Consider the following 23,803-nt stretch of genomic DNA (forward strand, 5'->3'; position numbering starts at 1 on the left):
CTTGAAAAACACTGAACTCTTTCTCCATCCCCACACCACTTCTTGGAAATAGGGCACAAGACAGAGGAATCTAAAATCCAGCCTACATTATATATGTGTGTGTGTGTTATCCATAGCTCGGTGAGCAATAGGAACCAGAATATACTTGGATTATGCCATGGATTGGGGGGTTCTCCAATGTACAGTAAAATGCCTGTGCTCTAGCCATTCATAATTCCAGTGCTATGCTGAAGCTCTGATGCCATCTGATCTTTTAGTTTTCCTTCAGGAAAATTCCTGAAGATTCCTTTTACTATTCAAAGACCATGGAATGCATATAATTGATCATTTATTTACTTAGAGAAACATTTGCCTGCTTCAAGTCTACAATATAATGTCATGCTGCCCTTCTTTTGGATGGCAGTAAATAGCTGCTGGAAAATGTCTTCCTGATGTAACACTTTGGCTTCGGTGAAATGGGTCACAGAAAAGGGAGCTCCTGGGCAACTCTTGAAGAAGGAGACATGAAAGGCATTATCCCAGATACAGCCCAGACAAGTGTGATATAAGGAAACAGCCAAGCTACAACTTAAATTTCTTTTAGCTATTGTAGTTGCAATGGATTTTTAAATAAACTTTGAAAAATAGGTTCATCCTATCAAAATACATTTTTGAAACATTAGCTCTTAAAAGACACAGGTTTCCAAGAAGTCGTTTAGCTAATAATTTCTACATATTCAAAAAAGTTGGCAAATATCCCCATGTACAACTGCTTCTAGCCAGAAGATGGCAATCTCTTAATATTTAATAGACAACTACAGATGGTAAATTTTATTTTGAAGAGCCTTTCAACCTCTGCAGAATCCTGAAATCCTGCTATGTGAAGTCTGATGTTCTATATTTACCCTAAAATATGGGCTTGGATTTATATAAAACATAAAAGATAACACTTTTCTCTTGGGCAAATTTCATTGCTTTTGCTACATTTCCTTAGAAATACAGCATTGGGCAGACATTTAAAAGAAACTGAAGGATAAGGTAGCCATATGAATAAACAGGTAAATATTATGTGTTCCTTAGTCTGGAGCTTAGAGGCTGATTCCTGCTCCTAGCAAGTCTGAACCAGCTCTCCCAAGTGCTGGACGGAAGCAGGAAAACCTCACTGCTCTTCAGATGGATTTCATGTAGGCCAGAAAAGGGTGATGCTCAAGGCATAAGAAACTGGAACATCCCTTCCTGCACTGTGTTTTACACTTAGATGTTTGCAAATGATGGAGTGCAGTGGTATATGAAGAGCTGTCCATGAACTGGTTGCACAGATTGCATGTTTTCCTGACACAGGTATTAGCCTGGGAGCAGCACTGGATGAGCACACATCTTCTGTCTCCAGGGACGAGTTTGGAGGCAGCACAGCTGATTGCAAAACACAGGCTGTGCTCAGATTAACAGTTTCTGTCAGACCTTGGATGTCCCCTTGAAGGGCCAGCTCAGTCTGCCTTGTGCCATGCTCCTAGGACACCCTACCAATGCTGGAGGGAGCCTGACTCACCCAGCATCTCCTTGGGTGCTTGTCCATGCAGGCACAGCCTGCAGCAGAGCTGTAGGGAAAGATGTCATCTGGGAAATACAGAGGAGGAGGCTGATGGCTGCCACTGAGAGACAGCAGCAAACTGGCAGCAGCAGCCAAGCTGGGAGAGAACAAGGGTGAAGCTGGGGGATGCAGCTTCTGCTCTGAATTTCCCCAATCCCTGGCACCTCAGGAGGGGTCCTGTGGAAAGGTCATCCATACATGGATGTCATTGTTTAATTCAGCAGGCAACTAAACACAACACAGCTGCTGGCTCGCTCCCTCCCATCAGGGTTATGTAGGAGAAAACTGGGGGGGAAAAAGTAAAATTAATGAGCTGACAGTTTTATAGGACAGAAATTGAAAGGTGATAATAATAATAATAATAAATAGTAATGCTATACCAAAAAAGGGATGCACAATGCAATTGCTCACCACCCACTGACCAATGCCCAGACAGCTCCCAATGATGTCATAAGGCATGGAATATCCCTTTAGGTGGTTGGGTCAGCTGATCCAGCTGTGTCCCCTCCCATCTCCTTGTGCCCCCCAGCCTTCTCAGTGGTGTGGTGTGAGAAGCTGAAAAGTCCTTGACTCAGAGTAAGCACTGCTCAGCAAAACATCAGTGTATTATCAACATTGTTCTCACCCTAAATCCAAAACACAGCATGGTACCAGCTACTAGGAAGAAAATTAACCCTATCCCAACTAAAATCAGGACAGCAGGGTCCCAGAGCATCCTGGGAACTGCACTCTGAACCCATCCAAGATGCTGTCCAGCACTAACACCACTGCAGGGGTGTGTGCTCTGTGCTCCTCAACTCACAGCAGGTCATCAGCACTGGGCATTATCTGCTTGTCCTCTGGCCAGCTGTTGGCTCCATATTAGAGCTGACTGTAGAAATGATGCTACTTCTGCATTTTGCAGTGCATTTTTACCCTTCTGTTTTACACAATAATCAGGTGCTTGAACTGGTTTTAATTTTTTTTTTCCCCCTATGGAAGGATTCATGATGAGTTTTTGAAAGCACGCACGCATCTCTGTTCTCTAGGGAGAGCACCTCCGCAGCTTTGATACAGCTCATCATCAAACCAAGCTGGAATTGACACCATTGAAGTTCAAGAGAATCTTCCTTATTGTTTCCCAATAGTTTTATGGTTATCAAAGGTGCATAATTTCTTATAATATTCTTCCAGAGCTCTGGAACATGCAGAGTTTACAGTCTTGGCAGGGTGTCTTTTGGCCTTTGCAAGATGCTGCTGTGCCTGGCACATCCCAGGCAGGGCTGGGGAGTCCCACATTCCTACCAGGCAGCCTGTGGTTGGGCACTGGGGTCGTTCCTGGGACACAGGGTGCTCACACCAGCTGACCTTGGTGCCATCACATGTTTAACGCTCCCAGATGCTCCAAGAGGTCCTGGCTACACAGAGTCCCTTGCACTGCCCAAGGCACCTAGCAGCACATGTGTGAGGGTGTATTCAGACAGCTCCACGCTCCTGGCCTGGGCTCAGAGCCGGCTGAGCTCAGCCAGCTTGAAAACAGGATCTTCCCCAGCCAGGCTGGGAGTCCCAGGATGCTGGGAGCAAGCACTTGGCTGCTGAAGCACAGCTACAACAGGCTCCAGCTCACCCAGAGATGCTACTGCTTACTGCTGTAAGCATGGAACCCTGTCACAGATTTTATGGAAAACTTGGATATTTTCTGTGTATTAATACTGGGAAAAAAATCCCCTCTTTTTATTTGGACCAATAAAATATAGGAACTGCTTTTTCATCACCCCATTTTTCTCCTTTCTGAGAGAAATTAGATATTTCTTAGTTTAGAGGAGAAAAATTTCCTGCACTGAAAGAGAATTGCTCCTTTCTTATGTACTGTAGCACAGGGGGACTACTATGCAGTCAGATACTGTTTGACCTACAGTCTTCCATGGATTCTCCAAGCAAAGAAAGAAAGGGAAGAGGTTTCTAAACTGAAGATATTTTCTTCCCAAGGATGTAGATCACATAGGTGTAACCTGTATATCTCCTTTTCTTTCTATCACATTTCAATAGGCTTAAAAGCAGGACAAAAGCAAGAAGTCAGCCAAGTTTATTCCAGTTTCCTGAATAACTCTGCATTTTGGAGCTCTAAAGTCCTGTGCCCAGCATAGGATGATGTGCACGTCTGAGATGTAAACAAAAATGAATGATTAAAACAGAAACATGCCATTTTCTAAGCAGCATCCTGATTTCTGTGGAAAGGGGTATTGCACTTTCTCTCCCAGCAGTGGAAATCAACCACAAATTCTTCAATATTGAATCCTGGCATGACTATACCCATAAACTTTGTCTTTCTTGGTTTGTCTAACATGGGAAAAATTATCTTTCTCCTTATTCTGCTCAGTGATTTCTTCATTATTTTAGTGTTAACAATGATTTATTTTCCTCTTGCTAGCCTTGTAGTAGAAGATATACTTGGCTGAAACCACAGAAAAGCTTTTCACAATGCATATTATCTCACTAAGAGAAAGGTTCAAAATAGGACTTTGCATCTTTGCATCACTATTAAGGCAGTATTATTCTCCAAATGACCACTATGTTCACAGTGGTCTTACAAGAAAGGAAATAGAAATACAAAATTATCTCCATTATGCTTAGGCAGACAAGAACTGACTGAAAATAGTGGTGCAATTAGATAGAGTTGCAGTTTTATTCAGCAACTAGTCTTAAAGAAAGACTATATAAAGAAAGACTATAAAATGCCTAAAGAAGTGTCAGAACAACTTCAGTTTTTCTCAGAATTAGGTAAGACTCGTGAATGTTACCATCCTGATGGGTATTTCTGAGAAAAAGCCTAGAGATGGTCATAAATAAAGCAAGAGGCTTTAAGAAGACAAAATCAAGTGGATATGTGGGTGAAAATACAAATATTCATGGTAGTCTTGGCATTGCATGGGGTAGCTGCTCACATCAACAGAGGTAACCCTGTCAGTAACTGTACATATTTTATTAAATGTAAATATGGGGAGTCCACAATGGCATTACAAATATGGCACTTTCCATAGGAAAGGTACTGGAGAAATCATTATCTACATCTCTTCATACATGTTGGCTATGATATGCCCCTAAAATCATACAATCTACAAAGCATCAACAGCTCCATATGGAATCATAAATTATTTTCACATACTTATTAAAAGCCAGCCAGATGGGTACTGGTGGTTCTGGTGAAAATGTCCTGCATACAGGCAGCTGCAAATACTCAACCACCAGTAACAGATTTTAAACTGTCTCTGGAAAGTTGCTGGAAGCAACAGATAATGTTCCTATAAATGTTATTAAATCCAAAGCCACTCAAAGCACAAATTAAAGCTTTTCTAATTTTGCCTTCTCCCTCACAGTTCAGATGACTCACATGCCACCTACCTTAGTTAAGTGGGCTTCTCTCATGACCCAAGTCTCCAGACAACTGCCCTGGGTACCCTTATGAGCTACTCATCCTCTGAGTATGGCACTGGGCTTCATTTGGTACAGCAATCACATGAGAATGAGAGAATGGGAATCCAGGAAATTCTCAAGTGCTATTGAATATTTCGGGAAAGACACTTGCCCCTTACTACAAACTGCTTAATATTTTCTGGCAAACGAGCTCTCAGAGGCCATGGTAGAGAAAAATACATAAAGGAGAAAGCAGAGAGTTTCTAAAGTACATTTTACCCCATGTTATATATTTTGTCCATCATGACATAAGATATCACAAATGCTGGTAGAAGTGTTTCATGGCAAATGCAGGTCATGCTTTGGGATTTGGAAGAGGGAATAAAGTAACAAATAACAAGGTAACACATCATTTTTGGTGTTTGGACCTCATCAATTTATGTGCACTTCTTGAAACAGTGCCCTTTGGAAACTTGTTTAAGTCACACACAAGGAATTGCACAGAATCCAGTACTTGTCAAACTGAAGTGTTCTACTTTGGGAAGAATTAACTTTGCCTCTCAAAACCAGCTGTGGATCTGCAAAATTACTTATGGATAAGTTTTTTTTCCCCTCTCTTTCTAATTAATCACAATCTGATTTACTTGGTTTACTGAAGCCAGGACCTCTTTTATGGATTCTTAAAAGGGAATGGATAACAGGGCAGACTTAGACTGGGCACTGGGAAGCATTTCGTTACCAAGAGGGTGGTCAACCATTGAAACAGACTTCACAGGGAGGTGGTCAAAACTCCAGGCTTATCAGTGTATAAGAGGCATTTGGAAAATGCCCTTAAAAACATCCCTTAACTTTTGGTGAGCCCTGAGTGATCAGGATGAGATGATCACTGTAGGTCCCTTCCAACTGAAATTGTCTATTCTATTTTATTCTGTGCTATGCCATTTAATTGGTTTGCTCGTTCATGTTTTCATCCCTGAGAGAATATTGAGTGAATTTTTGGTGGTGAAACAATATCTTGGTTTTTCTTACTCTGAAGAAAAATGGATGGTGATATAACAGCCACTATAAATACATCCTCAAAGTAAAATCTTTCAGTTATAAGTTTAAGCTTTAGTATTTTGATCACACTTCAAAAACCACAAAGTTTAAAATTAACTGTAAACTTCATTAAAAAAAAAAAAGTAGCACTTAAGAGGTATGGCTGTTCATTTATCTTTGCACGGCTAATAAAGGATCTGATGTGAATATTCCTTTATACAAACAGAAATTTGTTCCACTGTGTTAGTTAATGTTGAATCAGGCACTAAACAGGTCATTCAGAATCCCATAGCTGAGAAGTTGAGTCATTGCAAAAAGGAAATATGTAGAGTCACTTGAGTAAATAAGAAAATTCACACACCATGACCCTTCAGGCAATATCCTTTTTTAAGATACCACATCATAATTGTGCTTAAAATGGGAGGTACATTGTTGTTGATCTGTAACTGTGGCAATCATTCTTTCATTTATCACAGGTATCCAAGCAGTACCTGTATCTGATTGCAAACAGAAATAGAAGCAGTATCAGCAAATTAAATACTGTCCTTGGCTGCCTAGGAAAGAAAAAAAGAAAAAAGAAAAAAGAAAAAAGAAAAAAGAAAAAAGAAAAAAGAAAAAAAGAAAAAAGAAAAAAGAAAAAGAAAAAAAAAAAAAAAAAAAGAAAAAAAAAAAAAAAAAAAAAGAAAAAAGAAGAAAAAGTGATCTGGTTAAATACTTGTGACTTCAGGTGTGGCTCAGCTCAGGCACTGCATCTGTCCATTCTCTGACATGGATGAACTTTCTGAGTGAGCCACTTTCCTCCTACCTTCCTGTTTGCCAGGAAAAGCTCTCATGAGTTTATCAGTCCTTGTTGTGCTATTAATGAAGCCATCAGAATAGAAGGGTTGGTTCAAGGCATAAAACCAGTAGCAGACTCTACATTTCAACCAAGTACCTAAGCAGTGGCATGTGTTAAGACCATGCCTCATATAATGGATACAGGCAACACTGGGCTCATGTTGGCAGCAAAAAAAAAAAAAAAAAAAACCCAAAACAAAACAAAACAAAACAAAACAATACAAAACAAAACAAAACGAACCTGCATGGAGAAGTTTGCCTGCTTTACCATCACTCTCAGACACAAACCAACCTATCCCCAAAGCAGGAAGGCAGGCCACAGCCCCGTGCAGCCTACATAATTCTCCCTTCATGCTTAATGCTAAACATAAAGTCAAGGACAAGCTGTATATGTTATAGTCAGGCATCTGCAAAGATAATTGCAAAGATTACCTGTATCTATTTTCACCCATCCCAAAGAGGAGTTTCTTTATCAGTCCTTTTGGAGAAAGATGTAAATAATATAATGCTTATGCTCACTTGTTTTAACTCTACATGCTCCCAGTGTTCCATCACCCAGAACATTTAAGGGAACCACAAGAAACTGCTAGGAGTAGGGGAGCTCAGTAGTGATCCCACATAATTTAAGATTATTTAAGGTTCTGGCAGGATACTCCAAGTGAGCAAAGCACCATGTAGGAGCCAAATGAGAAAAGAATCTGGTTCATCCTGGTGTTGAAAGATGGCTGACCTTTGAGCAAATCCACTCATAGTTGTTATGTACCAGAGCAGATCTGAAGTAAAGACAACAACAAATGATGCCTAGTTATGACAGCTAAAACCAGAGTCCTAAAACATCTATCTGCTGAGTAGAGCCAAGCAAAGCATCAGCTCGTGCCTCTGATCACAGGCCACCAAGAAAGAGCAGCAGCATTCCTTGGCACATTCAATAGCCAGGCAACTTTCCATGGCTATTTTTGACAACTCACAGGTGGTGGCCAGCCAGTACATTCTGCAGATGGGCAGATGATCACATCTTGTTTCCAAAAAGCTTTAAGTGATTTACTCCCTTAGAGAAGTCCACAGTATTTCTAAGTTCAGACCCAAGCAGCAGCATCTCAGTACAGGGTGAGCTGATAAAAAGTGTCCAGCAGGTGATTTGTCACTTCAGCTTACTTCTCAGAAGAGAAAGCAGAGCTTACAGTGTTCTTCCCAGCTCACAGAGCCCTCAAAGTTACCTGTACACCCGGAGGAGGGTTGTGTCAAGCCCATGAAGGTGCCTTTGCCACAGGTGAAGTTTGTTTCTGAGCACAAACATGCTGTTGTGCAGTGCATTTCAGGCAAACAGTGCAAACATAAATCTATCCAAATTTGGGGGATGCTTTATGGAGAGCTGAAGTCCCTTTGAGTGGCATGCTTCTGCCAGCAGAAAATCAATTGTATGAATCTTATGCCAACTGAGAGCATCCCTTTTTAGCATTTTTAAACACGATGTCACGTAGGAAGATGCCAGAGAAGTAGTCAGAAGACAAAAGAAACTGCAAGCCAGGGTCTTGCAAGCCTCCAGTGGAAACGGTATTCATGTCAAATGACATAAGTGTCAAACATGAGTCACTGCTGCCATTTCTCCCTTCCCAGATGAGGGAAATCTATATTCTGTGGCCAAGGCAGAGCAGGACAGGATGATAGATATTAGGCAGTTTGACTCCAGTGCAAATGAGCTGTTAGGGTTTAATAGAAGTGTCTCTCTATAATGCACACTACATTTCCATAGCACCCAATGAAGGACTGGAAACTGTCTTACAGCCAGTGTGAGTTTACCAACATTTCAGTGGCAGAAAGCAATACTCTTGGAAAGCTCTCCTGAACCGCTGCCCGCATTTGGTAGCTGTGGTGACTAATACAAAGCCGTTGTTTTAAAAACAGCATTAGAACAAGAAAGCTACTTCATTTTCCTTCCTGATTGTAGGCCAAGTGCCAACAGTGACTGACAGCTTGATCTGTCAAACAAGAAAGACAGCTTGATCTGCCAAACAAGAAAAGTTTAGGTTGGGGGGGTTATTATTTAGACATGAGAAAGGTGATGCACCTTTGAAAGTGTGTACACATAAAGCATGTCTTTTCATTTTGAGAGCATGGTCTTAGATAAAGGGGCTGCTTAAACTAAGAGCAAAGTGGGCCAATCCTCAGCCACTGCAATACTGGGAGCAAAGCTCCAGCAGCTCACGAATGCCAGGAATCTGGCCTATTGTCTGCCTTTCTACCCCACTTTATTGTCTGTGAAGTTTGCCTTCAGTGTACCCAAGTTTGGTGTACTTCAGTAACTCAGTCAACAGAGGGAAGCAGATGGCAAACATTTCCTCCCAGAAGCCTGGGGTTTCTTTCTGGCATTTTAGCAAAATGAGAGGTATCACAGATGCAAACCCTCTGGCCAGCACCATTGTGCTTTACCATCAGGTTTCCTCTCTTGTCAAGGCATCACTGACTCTTAAAAGTCCAAGTGACCTGGTTTGGTTTTGGGACTAACACTGTACATGGTTTGAACCTTATCTCACTTCTTCAACAGTTTGTCCAAAAAAAAAAAAAAAATCTGTTGGGGAAAAAAACTGCTAACCCTGATCCTCCCTGCTCATCTGGACACCATAAAGGCATGCATGTTGTTAAGGTGACACCGTGTCATCCCTTGCACGTGATGTGCAGGCTGGGTTTTTGCCAAGAATATAGGAAGAAGTTCAGGGGCCAGGAGGGAGGATTTGCTGTGGTGCCTGAAAATGCTGTTATTTTTTTAGGTGTGCTTGTCTGTGAGCCTGCAGGACCCTTGGCAGTTCAGTGTGCCCGATGCTTTCCACTATTTTCTCATTTTTTAATAACACTTAATTCAAACTTATGAATAGTGACTATTTCACCAGAGCATAACTATAACCTGTCATCTGGAATAGGCATTTGCAGTAATGAAATGCTTTTGCTCAATAGAGATACTAGTACAGCTCCAGAGCAGAAAGAGATTTTCTGACACTAGATTACTTACTGTAAGAGATATCTCAGTGTTCAGTGGCACTGAATCATTATTTGTCCATTTTGACCATGTCAGGCTTTATCCCACAGGTTCCAGAGAGAAACAGCAATCTCCGACTGCAACTGTGATCTCATCCCCCTGAAGACAGCAGGGTGAAACTTCTAATTATTACCCATGGTACCAAGTCTCTGCACAGGTTTTTTGGTTGGTTTTGGTTTTTTAAAGAAATCTTCTTTCCCTTATGCCATAAATGTTAGAACTGAGCCCTGACACAGTTGCTGGCCTCAGAGGGAGAAGAAGGAAAACCCAGGAGAATCAGCCCATCGCACCCCAACATGCAGAAAGCCACAGAGATGTCAGGGCACAATACACACTATAAAGTTCTTTGCTGGAACAAAAGCACCCTCATTGCACTCTCATTCTCTTTTGAATCAACAGAGTTGTAAAACTTATTTCTATAGGCATCTATTTTCTCTCTCTCATAAAATTGTATGAAAGCGTTTCCCCAACAGCCCTGTCGCTATTGTGCAGCCCACACCCCCGCCCCAACGGCGCTCCTTCGCTCCCATGGGCCTGCCACTGAATACAGCAATCACTCTGCTGCCTCACAGCCTTCCTCCTCATGTGAAAGCCCGAGCATAAACAAAAATTGTTCCAGAGACACTAATCTGTGTTTTCTGTACACTCCCTAAGAAGAGACACAACTGACCTATTTTCCTATGTCCTCCAGAAAAATTTTCCTACCCACTCTAAGAAGATTTCGTCTTTCTCTCCTTGCAAAGTATTGCAAAACAAGTCCTAACAAGTCCTAATTGCCTTTTGTTTTTCCTCTGACATCATCATGTGAAGACCACTTGCCCAAGGATAGAAGGGCTCCTTGTTCATTCCTTGAATACATCCCTGCCATCACTCCAAGTTAGAGGTTGGCCATTTTAAGCAACTGAGCCATGTGTAGGCACAAATGCCTTGCTGAAGCATCTGGTCGTTTATTAGTGCTGCACATTTGTCACTGCTTCTGGTATCAGGCAGTAGAACTAGAGAGGCAACAGAGGGAAGCAAGCAACTAGTTAGGGGGAAAATAATCTGTGGCATTGTTTGTGCCCAGGGAAGACTGTAAGAGCACAGCTGTGTCTGCAGAAATTCAGAATATGGGGCACCTTGTGAAAAAGGAGTGATGTTTAATTGTCAGCTTCTCATCCAGGTAATTACATCCATTTCATGAACAGAGGCAATTTCAGTGAGAATAAAGGTTCAGCCTTATCTGATGGTGATCCTATCTCTTGTGCCCAAGCAACTGATACATCACACAGAGTAGGAAAGTGTCATGATGTTTCTGGCAAGTGAGGAGAATTGAGGGGAATATCCCCTCCTTTCACACATCAGACCCTAATCTCAGCCCTCACCTTTTTCCCCAGTCCCAACAAGTTTCCTTTCATGCCTTTAACTCCGCCCAAAGCTGCACTCTAAATGCCAATTTTCACATCCTAGACATTTTTATTACCGCACATTTTCCACCGAGATCCCAGCTGGCACCTCACCTTGTCCCCACCATGATCCAGTGCCACAATGTCAATCTGTGCCATCTCAACAGAGTCTTCAGCTGTGCATGCCCCATGATCACACAGAGCCCTCAAATGGGTATTTTTTCCCCCTTAAACCCATTCTTATCTAATCTGGTCCACATGGAGATCAGCTATATGTGTAACCACTCATCCCTCCCTGTTGAAGGGGTCTGAGTATCAAAGACCTGCAGCCCTACTGATAAGCCATACACATGATCATTTGAGACATCGTAAGCAAAACCACGCCTTCAAATAATTTATTCAAGACCTAGTACATTACACACAAAAGACTGTGTTAGAAATACAATGTTGAGGTTTGAAGTTAAACACCAAAAAAACACATCTAAGGGAAGTATTACTGTTGCCTACAAAACCTGTTTCATTCCAAACACTGGCTGGATTTCCTTTCTTCAGGGTGTAGTGAAGGGATCTGGTTGCTGAAATAGCTGAATGTGTTGGAGACTTCGGAGTGGAAAATACAGTCTTAGAGTTAAGGGTAAAGTGGGAACTGGATTTTTTTTTTTCTTCCATTTGTTTAAGTGCCGTAGGAAATTAGAAAAAGGCTTCCTAAATGTTCCCTGTGCTGAAACTGTGACATGGGAGGTAACTCAGACTTATGTGAAGAACTATTCACCCTCTGGGGCTTCCAGAAAATCAAGAGCAGCTGTGCTTTGAATCCAGAGCTCCTGCAGAAGTCCTGAAGAAAAAATGAACCCAGTTTGAAACAACTCTGCCAAGAAGCTCAACTATTTGATTTTCAACTTTCTGAGTCCCAGCTTCTTACCCAAAATATAGTGCTACACCTCCACAGTACAAATATCACCTAACTTTGGGGATGGGCAGATGCAGTAGTGTTGAGACTGAAAAAGCCCTGGGTTTAGGGAGTTTATTAATAAAACCCTACTCTTAAGATTTAGATGTCAAAATAAAAGGGGTCTCAACTTTTCCCTGGTGGCCCTACCCACTCACCTGGACTATGCTTCATTCTACAACTTCTGTGATTTTGAAGCAAAATCAGGCTAGGTGCTGCACAGAAGCTCAGTGTACAAAATTATCTTCATCCTCTCTCCCTGTCCCACAGGATTAGCAGCAGTGTTGCAACCATACAAATGAGTGAGGAGCAGACACTGTCGCCAAAAATTAAATCTGAGGTGGCACTAGCCCCTGGCAAAGTCTTCTCTAGCCTTTTCAGTCAGTCAGACATAGTTGTTAAGGGAACATTTTTGGGGATGTGTCAAATGCAATCTCATAAAAATCTCCTTTCTGATGGGAGTTTTAGGTTATAAAAGTTAATGCAATGCAGATAGCTCAGTTGAACAGGCTGTTTCCCAATAGACTCTGGTATAAAAAGTATTGCATTATATAAAGCTTGAATCACAGCTTTCTCAGAAACTGCTTAGTACAGACTGGGTATCTATCTCATGAAAGGCAATGAAAATAGTATGGAGAGAAGGCTGCAGTTCCTAGGAGAAGACATGGCAATAAGATGGGGATTTTGAACCTTTTTTTTTTTTTTTCCCATTAAAAAGTATACAGCCAAAATGAAAGCTAAAGAATAATTTCATTATTGCTCCCTCTTTATTTAAAAGAAGCATAAAGTCAGACTGTCTCACTAGCACATTATGAGGATATTGTTAAAAACAGTTAAAAACAAACAAACAAACAAGCAAACAAAAAACCACAGGGACTTTTCTACCCGGAAACCTGTTGTGTCACTCCTTCAGTTTTGTCCCCGGTGGCAGACCATGGGAATTCCCAGTCTTGGGCCCCTGTGGCTCTCAGCCAGCCCTGCCATTGAGGCTGTGCTTTCAGCCTGGGATGTTGCTGTGCTGCAGGGGCAGAAAATAAGCCTCCAGTCTGTTTCCTGGCAGGATGAGGTCGGGTCTGAGGGGTCCTGCAAACCTCTGTCAGCACCATGAAGAAGCAGGGAGTCTTTTTACCTCCCAGGGAGAAGAGAAAAAATTAGACAAACTTTGTCTAAACCAGCAACAACCCAAAGACTTCAAGAGTCCCATAACATATTTTGCTTTCGTTTCTTTCATGGAGTATCTTACTTATTCAGAGCTCTCACAGCTTGAAGGCTGGCTGAGGAGAGTATGTGGGATTTCAACTGTCTCCTTTGAAGCAGGCACAGATTTAACAGGTGAGGGAATGACAACCATTTAGCTTTACATCTGCAGTCACACCTCTTGGTGTGCTTGGTTAATTTGGTGCCCCAAATCCCAGAATATATTTGTAGCCACATGGTTCAAGCCCCTGGCTTCATGTGGGAACTGCACCTGCCCCCTGCTCAGCCCATACTGGTTTCTGTGGTGGGAAAGGTCTGTGCAGCTGGAACTGAAATACAGAGGGCCAGATCTTGGAAGTCTGTTGGAAGGGTTTGGCTTCAAAAGAGCTTCTCTTTCTTCTTGCTTGCAATTTACAGCACAACACTGACTAATGCACCTTCCCCTGCCCACACCAACCTAGTGGATATTTGGGTTTGGCTCACACGTATGTGCACCATTAGCATCTTTACCTATTCCAATTCTTAACAGGATAAAGTTTAATCATTCTTATTCCTGCTGCTATTTTGGGGAAGAAAAAGAGTCATTCTGTCATTGCGTGCTCCAGAAAACATGAAAGTCTCTAAGGAGCCCAGGCTTCCTGTTACCAATGCCTTAAACTTTGCCCCACCTTTGGGAAGCACAGGCAGCTAGTGGAAGAATGTCATCCACACTAACAATTGATTTTCTTATGTACAATAACGTCAGACCTTTTAAATAAAAGGCTGACCTGCCTCCTTCTAAAATAATTCATCTGTTTTATGGAGTGTTGTTCTGATTATATACAATTCCCACAAGAAGGGAAGTACCTTTAAAATAAGGACTATTCAGTACTAGTACAGGATTTCCTCTTGTTGTTGATAATTTCCTCCTAACAGAAGACGCAATGAATCCCAGAGAAATTCAAAGGGGCAATCTACAGACAGTTAGGCATCTACATTACACAGGGAACATTGTTCAATCACATTGATGTTTTCCTGATGAAGTAAAAAACAGATATACCTGCTGTGCAGCATATAAAAGAGTTCCTACAGCACACACTTCAGTTCCCTTTGCTACATTTTTAATCACTATCCAATCCCACAAACTTTCACATAACCGTCCCTGAACAGCAACAAATGACATTTTTTTCTCTTTTCTTCTTTTGCTATTGAAATTCAGACTCTGAAATTGCCTCTGCTGTTAAAGAAGGCGGGCTCGGTGACAATGAGAAGATTACCCAGTCATTATCAGCACTATCTACAGCAGATATATAACATGAAAGAAGTCCTGTGCTCTCTCTACCAGATGTCCCTTGACTCAGAAAGAGGCTCCATACTCACCTTCACTAGAAGGGCTCATTTCCCACTACTGGTCAGAACATCCACCTGCCCTACTCATGTAATTGTGAAGGAGACCTCATAAATGGCAAATCCATGCTGAGAAACACCATATCAAAACCCAGGAGCTAAGTGGCAGCGCTAACAGCTAGGTGGTAACTGCTTATGAAGGCTGAGTGGCTTGTAGAAGAGGCTGCCAGTCACTAGATGATGCTCTTATCAGTTATTCTGATGTCTCAAATTCTCTGTCAACTTGGGTCAAGCCCTATCTCATGCTTTAGTTCCCTGAGCTCCTTACACTTACTTGATGGTATTGTACAAGTGCAATCAGTAAACCACGCTATGATGCACTCTTACAGCCACTGATTGTCTGGTTTCTCCTTAGCCAGTGGGATGACCCATCAAATTCAATGAAGACTTTCACATGCATTGTTTCAGTACCTTATTGGTTTTAAATAACATGCCTCACTGTTTGTATGGTGTTCATACTGAGAAAAATTATGAATACTGAGTACTACCTTCCCCTCTCTAAATTCTCTACATACTGGCAAGCAGCTTATTTTTTCATCTGATGTCAGATATTTCCGTATCTTTGCCACAGGCAATGCAAACAATGCATCTCTTCATTCATCTGTTCACAGCTTCAATTTTCCTCTGATCCTGCAGATCAGCCTTCCTTCCTTCTCCTGCCATTCTCTTGCAGAGCTGCTTCACCAACTTTCCTACTCACAACATCCTTTTGTCTGTGAAAGCAGAGCAAAACAGAGAAATGCACGTACCTGTTTAAGCTGTTACTAATGTTTGTGCCTAGACCTTGCAGCTTACCTTGGAGAAGCCACCCGGAAAGCTCCAAGAAGTCTCTTAAGTGTAGAGAGAAAAGCGTGGTCTGCAAAGTTCTCCCTGTGCTGGGGCTGCCCCAGTGAGCAGGAGGTGTGCAGAACTGGTTCCAGCTATTCCTCATCTTCCTTACCAGCAGGTTTCACCTGAAATGAGCAGCCTTGTAAAAGACTGAAAAGGTCCAAACAATGTAATGTGGTTGGGGGGTCTACAAGAAGAGCAGAATGCCCCCCCTGCTCAGCTGTCCTGAGCACTTAGATAAGCCCCTCCTGCATTATACAGCTGTGTTACATGAATTGTTGAGATATAAAATAAAAAACAGCTGGAAGGGAACCTATGCCTAAGAACTTTGCTGGGAAGGCTTGGGCAGACTGCACACTGCACAGGTCAGAGCAAGGCAGTTTGGTCCTCCTCAGCCTTCAAGCTGCATGAATAATCAGCAGAATTTGCTAGACAAAAAATTTCACAGGAGTAGGTGGAATAAGAGAGAACAACATATAATACCCAAGCACTTCCTTAATAAAAGCCTTCACCAAATGAACATTTCAGACTCCCAAAAGACACCTTCGAGGATCTGTATCTTACAAGGCACCGGCATTTCGACTTTTATGACTGCAGACACGCTACTATATTGCAAGCATGAGTCAATGCCCACATCTTCTGGCTCCAGAAGAAAGGGACTGTTCTAATTTTTATTTATAAACTGGGCAAGAGGAGAGAGAGTAATGCGGTTACAGGCAAAGTACACAGAGACCCTGCAAGGTCAGGTAGGCTGGGTAACACATGAACATATTCATGCCTTAGTGTACTGAGTCACAATTACCACAATCCATCTCTGCATCCTTTCATGTAAAGCCTCAGAAAAGGGCTTTGTACATAATTTTTGTTGCCTTCCAGCACAAAGCCCATGGCCTCTACATTATTCACTAGAGAATTCCAGCGCTGTGTAGAGCATGTTGCAATCCAAACTGGGAGTTTCTGGCAATAAACATTTGTAAGTATGCACACAATATAAAACAGGAAGAAGGATTTCAGTTTGTCTGTGTTCACTTGGGCTTATTTGTTGCTTGGGAAAAAAAAAAAAAAAAAAAAAAAAGCCTGGCAGACTTCCCACCACTATGCAATAGTCTAGGAAGGCTCCTGTCACCTGGGGACTCACATGGTGATGTGTGAGTGAAGAGAGCAATAGGCAGGATTCATGGGGTTTTCAGCATGATCCTAATAAACTCTGTCATGCTACTAGTGTGAAGAAAGGAGCACAGAACAGAAAGTGTCTTAAGAACTACTGACAGCTTCTTTCCAAAAGCTAAAAAATGTCACTTTCATCAGCTATTCCTTTACGCCAAAGCACAGAATGGATATCCAGAGGTTTGTACCTGGTTTTGTGCAGCATTTACCAGCCTTTTAAATTTATTCTGCACTCCAAGCCAGCTTCCTTAATAAAGAAGGATAGTATTAGCTTATATGAAGTACCACATCATCTTACATCCTACACAAAGCTTTAGCCTGAGGATTTCCAGATGAACACATTTCATCCAAAGCAATTGAAGATCGTTGGGGAGTCACGGGATCAAGATACGTATGCATTTCCTTTCTTTTCCAGCATCCCTCTGGTTAAGCTTGTGCTCCTGAATTGCTCTATTGCAATAGGGTAAACAAGTAAACATTTTGGACTCTGGAGATATCTATTGCCTAGAGAAGCAAGCTTATTTTGCCTTTCTCGGTTTCTCTTTAGAAACCTAGCATCCTGCAGGAAAGAAAAGATAGCAGAATGTCTCTGAATTGTAGTTTTTAAGAAATAACAGCATTTATCATTCTTATAGAAAATTTCCAACTACAACTGCCTCTTGAGGAAAGGAGACCAAACACTGCCATACCTGTTTCACTGCTGACAGAACAGATATGCATTAAGTGATTGCTAAGACAGATTTACAAAGTTGGCAGTAGCCCTAGACTTACAATCCTGGTGTTTCAGCTTCTTGGCTATGCATTTCCTATTTGAATTACTAGTTTTTGTGAGTTGCTAGAATCCATTCATTTCTTTCTATAATAACAATCAGTAGATTTTTGAATCCCTAAAAATTAATATAGAATTACTGCAAAAGTTGAATTAGTACTTTTCATTTATACCTTTGTCATTGGTAATAGAAAGAGAAGACAGTGGATATGGAGACAAACACCAGCAGCGAAACTTTTATTGCAGTCTGCTTCTGAAGTCCATTCAAGGGTAGGACAGTGGGACAAAAATAATTATAGGGGTCTTTCTACACAAAAGAGCCAGCTATTTAGAGGGAGGCAAAGTCATTTGAATGTCAATGAAATAACCATTAAAAGGCTGAGAAGCATTGCCATTTATTAAAAGATCTAAAGAATAGTTGCATGCACTATAGCAATCTTCTAGGTAGGAGTTGTTAATTTGCTATAAAAACCTGTTAGGGACAGGGCAGAGCATAATTAAACAGGAGACAATACACACTGTGAAAGGAAACTGGATTTGGAATTTTACAGCCTCTTATTTCAGGTTTCTACATGAAATACTATGCTCTATAATCTCTCCTTAATAACACCTATGTATTTCTAGCTCCCACAGTGTTTTGCATTTAATTTCTAGCAGTGGTCTCCTACAGCCTCAGAAGGAAGGTAAAACAAGGTTATGCACTTGAATGCTCTCCCGCTCTTTCCAGCCTCACAGCAATCCTTCTTCCGAGAAAGTCTCTCATCAATGCCACTCCTTAATTGGCCTGAGAGCCCCTCTTTAAACAAAGCTCTCGTCTCCCACAGGGCCGAGTTCTTTTTGCTATTCTGGCAGAGCTAAATCCAGACAAGGATGTGCCATTTACCAAAACAAGTGCACTATAAATTCAAATGTGCAGGGAAGAAGTAAAGTACTTCCAGAAGCTCTGCACATACAGATTTGCAGGTAGGATGGACTGCATCAGGAGAAAACCTAACTGCCTGTAATCCTGTCAGGTTTTTACTTAAAGCAAAGGTGTTAGACACTGGTGGTACCACTCAGAAACAAATACAGGATCAGTCAGAGACCTGGGGTAGATTCTGCACTAATGGACTGAATGTGATCTGAACCTTATTGTAACGCACAAAACTTCGTTCCAGAGCTATAGGACAGATAACTTCATGAGTTAGACAGAAAAGGACTTCATATTTGTAAAGATGATCACTTTTTGATGTTAATACAAGTCACTAAAAATATTCAAGTGCAGTGCAGCTTTAACCTCTTCTTTAGCAGAAACCCTGCTATCTTCACTACCTGCCCACGCACTGCCAGGCACATTGATGTGCAAAAGAAATCCTACATTTTCCTTCCCTTGACTGTTACTCCAAGGCACTGTGGCTCTTCACGTATTCAGCTAGCATAGCTACACATGCCGTAATATCTGAGAAAAGAGCAAATACAAATGCCCACAGCAGGACTAAGTAGCCATTATTCGACATCTCCTGTGACACCCACAGGCACAGAATTCTCCAGTGATATATATCAGATAAGCATGTCATTTAAAAGACTTTGTTCTTTCTCCTTTATTTAGCCACAACACAGATACAAGAGCAGGCAAACCCCTTCCAGTGGAACTCGCTTGATAAACCTGTTAAGATTAAGATTCTCATGAAATCAAGCAAAATATATGTACATGCACACACTCTCACGCACACAAGAACACAGCAGAACCCTTGAAAAATGAGGAGTGGCACTGAACTGCACCTAAAATGCAATAGAAACATCACCTAGTTAGGATGCATCTGCTAAGCAACAAGGCTGTGCACTGAACAGGTTCCCTCTGTATCATTCCACTGGCTATTTAAATACCAGCATCAACCGTTTCAGCTGAAAATTTGAAGCTGACAGAGAAGAGTCTGACCTCAGATACCCAAGAATTCAGGCTAGCAGAACAGTTATTCCACTGTAACTCAAAGCAGGATCTGGCCCTATGGAATGAAGATGCATGTGACCAGCTCTGGCTGGGAGATTACTGCAGGTGACAACTCCAATTCCCATAACTTCCCCAGCAACTGAACCCAGCACCAATACAGCGTGCAATTTGACTTTTGCACCCTCCCCACTTATATTGCTCCTTTTGATAGAAGAAATAGTGTAGTGGTTCTAAGAAGTGAGTAAATATCTACTAGGGACTAGAATAAGATTGCCAAATATATTAAACGGCTTCAGAAGAAAGAGGAATTGGGCTCTTAGATAAAGCTGGTCAAGGAGGTCCATCTGATTTGTCAACGCTTTGCTTAGAAATATAAGACTCAAATATAGTTTACAAAAAGAGTAATTCTTTATAGAACATCTCAGTGTCAAAATACTAACAAAAACACAGCTTGTAAATGCTGAGAAGAATGGTCTTGGAAAAATTAGTAACAAAACTAGGCCATGGCTAACAATAACAGGTGGTATCTCTTCATATAAAGCCAGTCTGATGTACTCAGGAAAAATGAAACATTTGAAACAAACTGTTTACAAAAGTGACTTAAATGCTCAGCAGAGATCTAACATAAGTGTTAACAAACCACTATTGTAATTTTATTTTTGGACAACTTCAGCAACTATCAAAAAAAACCCAAACAACCTGTTAATACAAAAATGTAGAAAACAAAGAAAAATCCAATGAGACAGTTTTTAGACAAACTCAGTTAAAGTGAAGCTGTACCTTTGTCCCAGTTACTAAGAACTTCAAGGGTGGCATAACCCAGCTCAGCTAGGTTTATAGGCTTTCCCACCCTTGCTAAAGAGTCAGTTCTTAGAAGGCGCCAATCTCAGTCCCCCAGGGTCTGTACGGTTTGCTGAGCGTTGCTGACTGCGTTGGTGTAGATGGGCTCAGCACGTTGGGGGACAGCAGATGAAAGGAGCCAAACGAGAAGGGGAACGCAGACAAAGATGCCATGGAGGAGAGAAGAGGAGGAGACAGTTTGGTAGTAGATGTGACCACAGGGAGCACTGGTCCGACGCTGCCATTTGGGGGCACTCTGAGTGAGGAAGTTTCAGCATGTGGGGCAGCAATTCTGGTCTGGTGATGTGGTTCTGTGGAAGATGCTGTAGTGCTGGTATTACCATGCCCATTTTGAGCCAGCAGCAACGGGTGAGGTATGTGAGGGTGATGTCCAAAGGCACTGCCCCAAGGAATGTGTCCAATGCCAGTGTGCGCACTACTCGCTGCTTCCCGTTGAGAGGCGTAGTTGTTGAGATGAGACACGAGTCGAACTCGCAGAGGATCAGAGGCATCCAGCCCCTCTATGATACTCAGGTATCGAGCAACTTCAGCCAGGCACTCTCGAAACCCTAGACTCCGATAGTCCATAGCCAAAGCATGAGCATCAAAATAACCTAAGAGAAAAGAACAGAGAGTGAAGTCTTAAGATGTTGTTTTCTAGTTATTGTCTACAAGTAGCCTCCCCACTCCACCCTCCCCTATAACCATATTTCACTTGGATGTGGTTAGTATTCCCAACCATAGACTAGCTGCCAAGCTCTTTTATTTCTTCCTTTTTTGTTTAACAAGCTTTTCTTTTATATCTGTGCTGTGATGCTGCAAGTCCCAAGACCAGTCACAAACTGCCATTTTAAACTGGAATTATTCACTGACACTGGAGGAAAGTATTTTTGTTCTTTCCATTTGCCTTCCTTGTGCAAGTTAAACCACAGCACACTGAAATTCATTAGAAACACAAGTCCTAACTTATCAGGGGAGACTTAAGCAGGCAAAGTACTTCTTTCTTAGAAGTGCCTTTCAGCATTTTTGCTAAACCTTTTCACCACTTATTTCATCCTGTATTTTTCCTAGTTCTGTTCTGACTTTCAGAAAATTGGAGAAACAAGCATTAGACATCAATAATAACTGTTTTCCAAACTGCCAAAAGCTGATTCACTTCACAGTGCTGACACGCTGCTAGAGAGACGTAGTCACTCTCCGCTAGAACAACTCTCTCCTCAGAGCTAGCACTGCAAAACCTTTCAGTGCTAGTGATGCCACAAATCTTGTGAAGTAGAGAAAGTCCCTAATTCCTGATGAAACGTAAGAGAGCTGCCGTTCAGTTTCTGCAGGCATTGCCAATGCTCGGGAATGTGCTGCTCTCGCAGCAGCCTCCCTGCAGGGATGCTGACTCTGTCACCCACAAAACTTTACCTTTCCCTCCTGCTGTATGCAGCATTTTCAGGTGATCGACAGTCATCTGCAGAATCTCTGCCTTTTCCAGCTTGGCTGATCCCTAGGAGAGAAGGGAAGGCACGAAACACTTCAGGCAGAACCAGAGACATTACCGAGGGATGACGCTCCCTCCCGGGAAGGGATGGGGGAGCACTGCGGAGGGTCAGCGGAGCTACCTGCTTCTCAAAGGCGCTGGGCACCAGCCTCCTCAGCTCGGACAGGCTGTTGTTGATGCGGTCGCGGCGGCGCTTCTCGATGATCTAGGGCAGAGAGCGGGGGTCAGCGGAGCCGTGCCGGGCTGCGGGGAGCCGCGGCCGGCCGGCGGGCACTCACCCCTCGGCGCCTCTTCCTGGCCAAGATCTGCGAGGTGGTGGAAGGAGACATGGAGCCCGCGGCCGAGCTCAGGTTCCTGCGGGGAGCAGCGGGGCACCGGTCAGCGCGGGGGGCTCGGCGGTGCCGGGGCTCCGCGGGGCGGAGGGGAGGTAGGGGGAGCGGCGCAGCCCGCCTGAGCTCACCCATTCTCGTCTGCGCTCTCCTTCTCCACCTCGACGGCCTCATCCAGCTCCTCGCTGTCCGACGAGCTGTACTCGGGGTGCGCCCGCTTCATGGCACCGACGGCGGGGCCGTGGGCGGCGGGGCGCGGGCGGCCGTCGGGGAGGCGGCGGGCGGCGGGGCGCGGCAGGAGCGCGCCCAGAGCGCGTCCCGCGCCTCGCCCGGCGCCCGTCTCTCCCATGGAGTTCCCACGCCTGGCGAGCGGGCAGGAGGCAGCGGGCAGAGGCAGGGAGGGACGGAGGGAGTGAGGGAGGGATAGATGGATGCAGGGATAGATGGATGCAGGGATGGATGGATGCAGGGATGGACGGAGGGAGGGATGCGGAGGCGGCGGGCACGGACGCAGCCGGGCAGAGCACGCCCGCCACCGCCCGCCGCCCAGCACCGCCGCGCGCGGCCCCCGCCCGCCCCCATTGGCCGCCGCCGCCGCCGCCCCAGCCAATCGCCGCCAGCCGCTGCCGGGGCCACGCCCCCGCCGCGGGGGAGGTGCGGCCGTGGGAACGCGGCGGGGGGCCCGGGGGGGGGAGGGATGGACGGACGGATGGACGGATGGATGGATGGATGGATGGATGGACGGACGGACGGACGGACGGACGGACGGACGGACGGACGGATGGATGGATGGACGGACGGACGGACGGACGGATGGATGGATGGATGGATGGATGGATGGATGGACGGATGGATGGATGGATGGATGGATGGATGGATGGATGGATGAATGGACGGACGGATGGATGGATGGATGGATGGATGGATGGATGGATGGATGGACGGACGGACGGACGGACGGACGGATGGATGGATGGATGGATGGATGGATGGATGGATGGATGGATGGAGGCACGGACGGATGGACGGATGGAGGCATGGATGGACGGATGGACGGACAGACGGACGGACGGATGGATGGATGGATGGATGGATGGATGGATGGATGGATGGATGGATGGATGGATGGATGGAGGGAGGGACGGATGGACAGATGGTGTTGCGCAGGGGTGGGAATGGGCACGTCTCCAGCTGGGGAGCCGATGTGGGTGCTGTGGGTGCTGTGCGGATGGACAGCGCAGGGCAGCACCCTCGGCGCTCACACCAGTCCTTCAGCCAGCCCCTCCTGCTGGGGTCTCCGGCAGCCTGAGCCCAGCAGAATCGTTGCACCCTGCACAGGCTGATGAAGCTTCTGAGGGCTTCCCTAAGGCAATGAGGCCCTGGGAGAGCTGAGTGAGGAGAATCACAGAATAAATGAGTTTAGAAGAGAACTCTTGTCAACTAGACAGTGGCTAGTGCCACACTAAGTGCCACATTAAGTGCCACATCCACTCTTTTCCTAAGCACCTCCAGGTATGGTTACTCCACCACCTCCCTGGCAGCCCATTCCAGGTATTACCTTTGCTGTGAAGAAATACCTCCTCACGTCCAACCTGAACTTCACCTGGCACAGCTTAAAACTGTGTCCTAATGTCCTGCCACTGGTTGCCTGGGAGGAGAGGC

General features: G+C 43.9%; 1 protein-coding gene and 2 long non-coding RNA genes across 5 annotated transcripts; 1 reads left to right on the plus strand and 2 right to left on the minus strand.

The window, feature by feature from the left end:
* Nucleotides 1-311: 311 nt before the first annotated feature.
* On the minus strand, nucleotides 312-1,997 carry LOC128796468 (uncharacterized). Of its 2 annotated transcripts, XR_008433818.1 has the most exons (4): nucleotides 1,951-1,997; nucleotides 1,735-1,855; nucleotides 1,529-1,596; nucleotides 312-488 (listed from the first exon to the last, which is right to left on the minus strand). It is a non-coding gene; the product is annotated as an uncharacterized LOC128796468 (long non-coding RNA). The 2 variants fall into 2 exon arrangements; XR_008433817.1 differs by lacking the exons at nucleotides 1,735-1,855; nucleotides 1,951-1,997 and having other exon boundaries at nucleotides 1,529-1,713.
* A 64-nt stretch (nucleotides 1,998-2,061) lies between these two features.
* Nucleotides 2,062-3,758, plus strand: LOC128798405 (uncharacterized). 2 transcript variants are annotated; one of them, XR_008434416.1, is made up of 3 exons: nucleotides 2,062-2,146; nucleotides 2,599-2,714; nucleotides 3,599-3,758. It is a non-coding gene; the product is annotated as an uncharacterized LOC128798405 (long non-coding RNA). The 2 variants fall into 2 exon arrangements; XR_008434415.1 differs by lacking the exon at nucleotides 2,599-2,714.
* Nucleotides 3,759-19,869: 16,111 nt separating this feature from the next.
* On the minus strand, nucleotides 19,870-22,649 carry HEY1 (hes related family bHLH transcription factor with YRPW motif 1). Its single transcript, XM_053944452.1, has 5 exons — nucleotides 22,273-22,649; nucleotides 22,091-22,166; nucleotides 21,934-22,017; nucleotides 21,737-21,818; nucleotides 19,870-20,937 (listed from the first exon to the last, which is right to left on the minus strand). Exons 1-5 carry the CDS (start codon nucleotides 22,488-22,490, stop codon nucleotides 20,354-20,356), a joined length of 1,044 nt encoding a protein of 347 aa, XP_053800427.1. The 5' UTR covers nucleotides 22,491-22,649; the 3' UTR covers nucleotides 19,870-20,353.
* Nucleotides 22,650-23,803: the final 1,154 nt, after the last annotated feature.

This window comes from Vidua chalybeata, chromosome 1 (genome assembly GCF_026979565.1).
Source record: "Vidua chalybeata isolate OUT-0048 chromosome 1, bVidCha1 merged haplotype, whole genome shotgun sequence".
Lineage (NCBI taxonomy): Eukaryota > Metazoa > Chordata > Aves > Passeriformes > Viduidae > Vidua > Vidua chalybeata.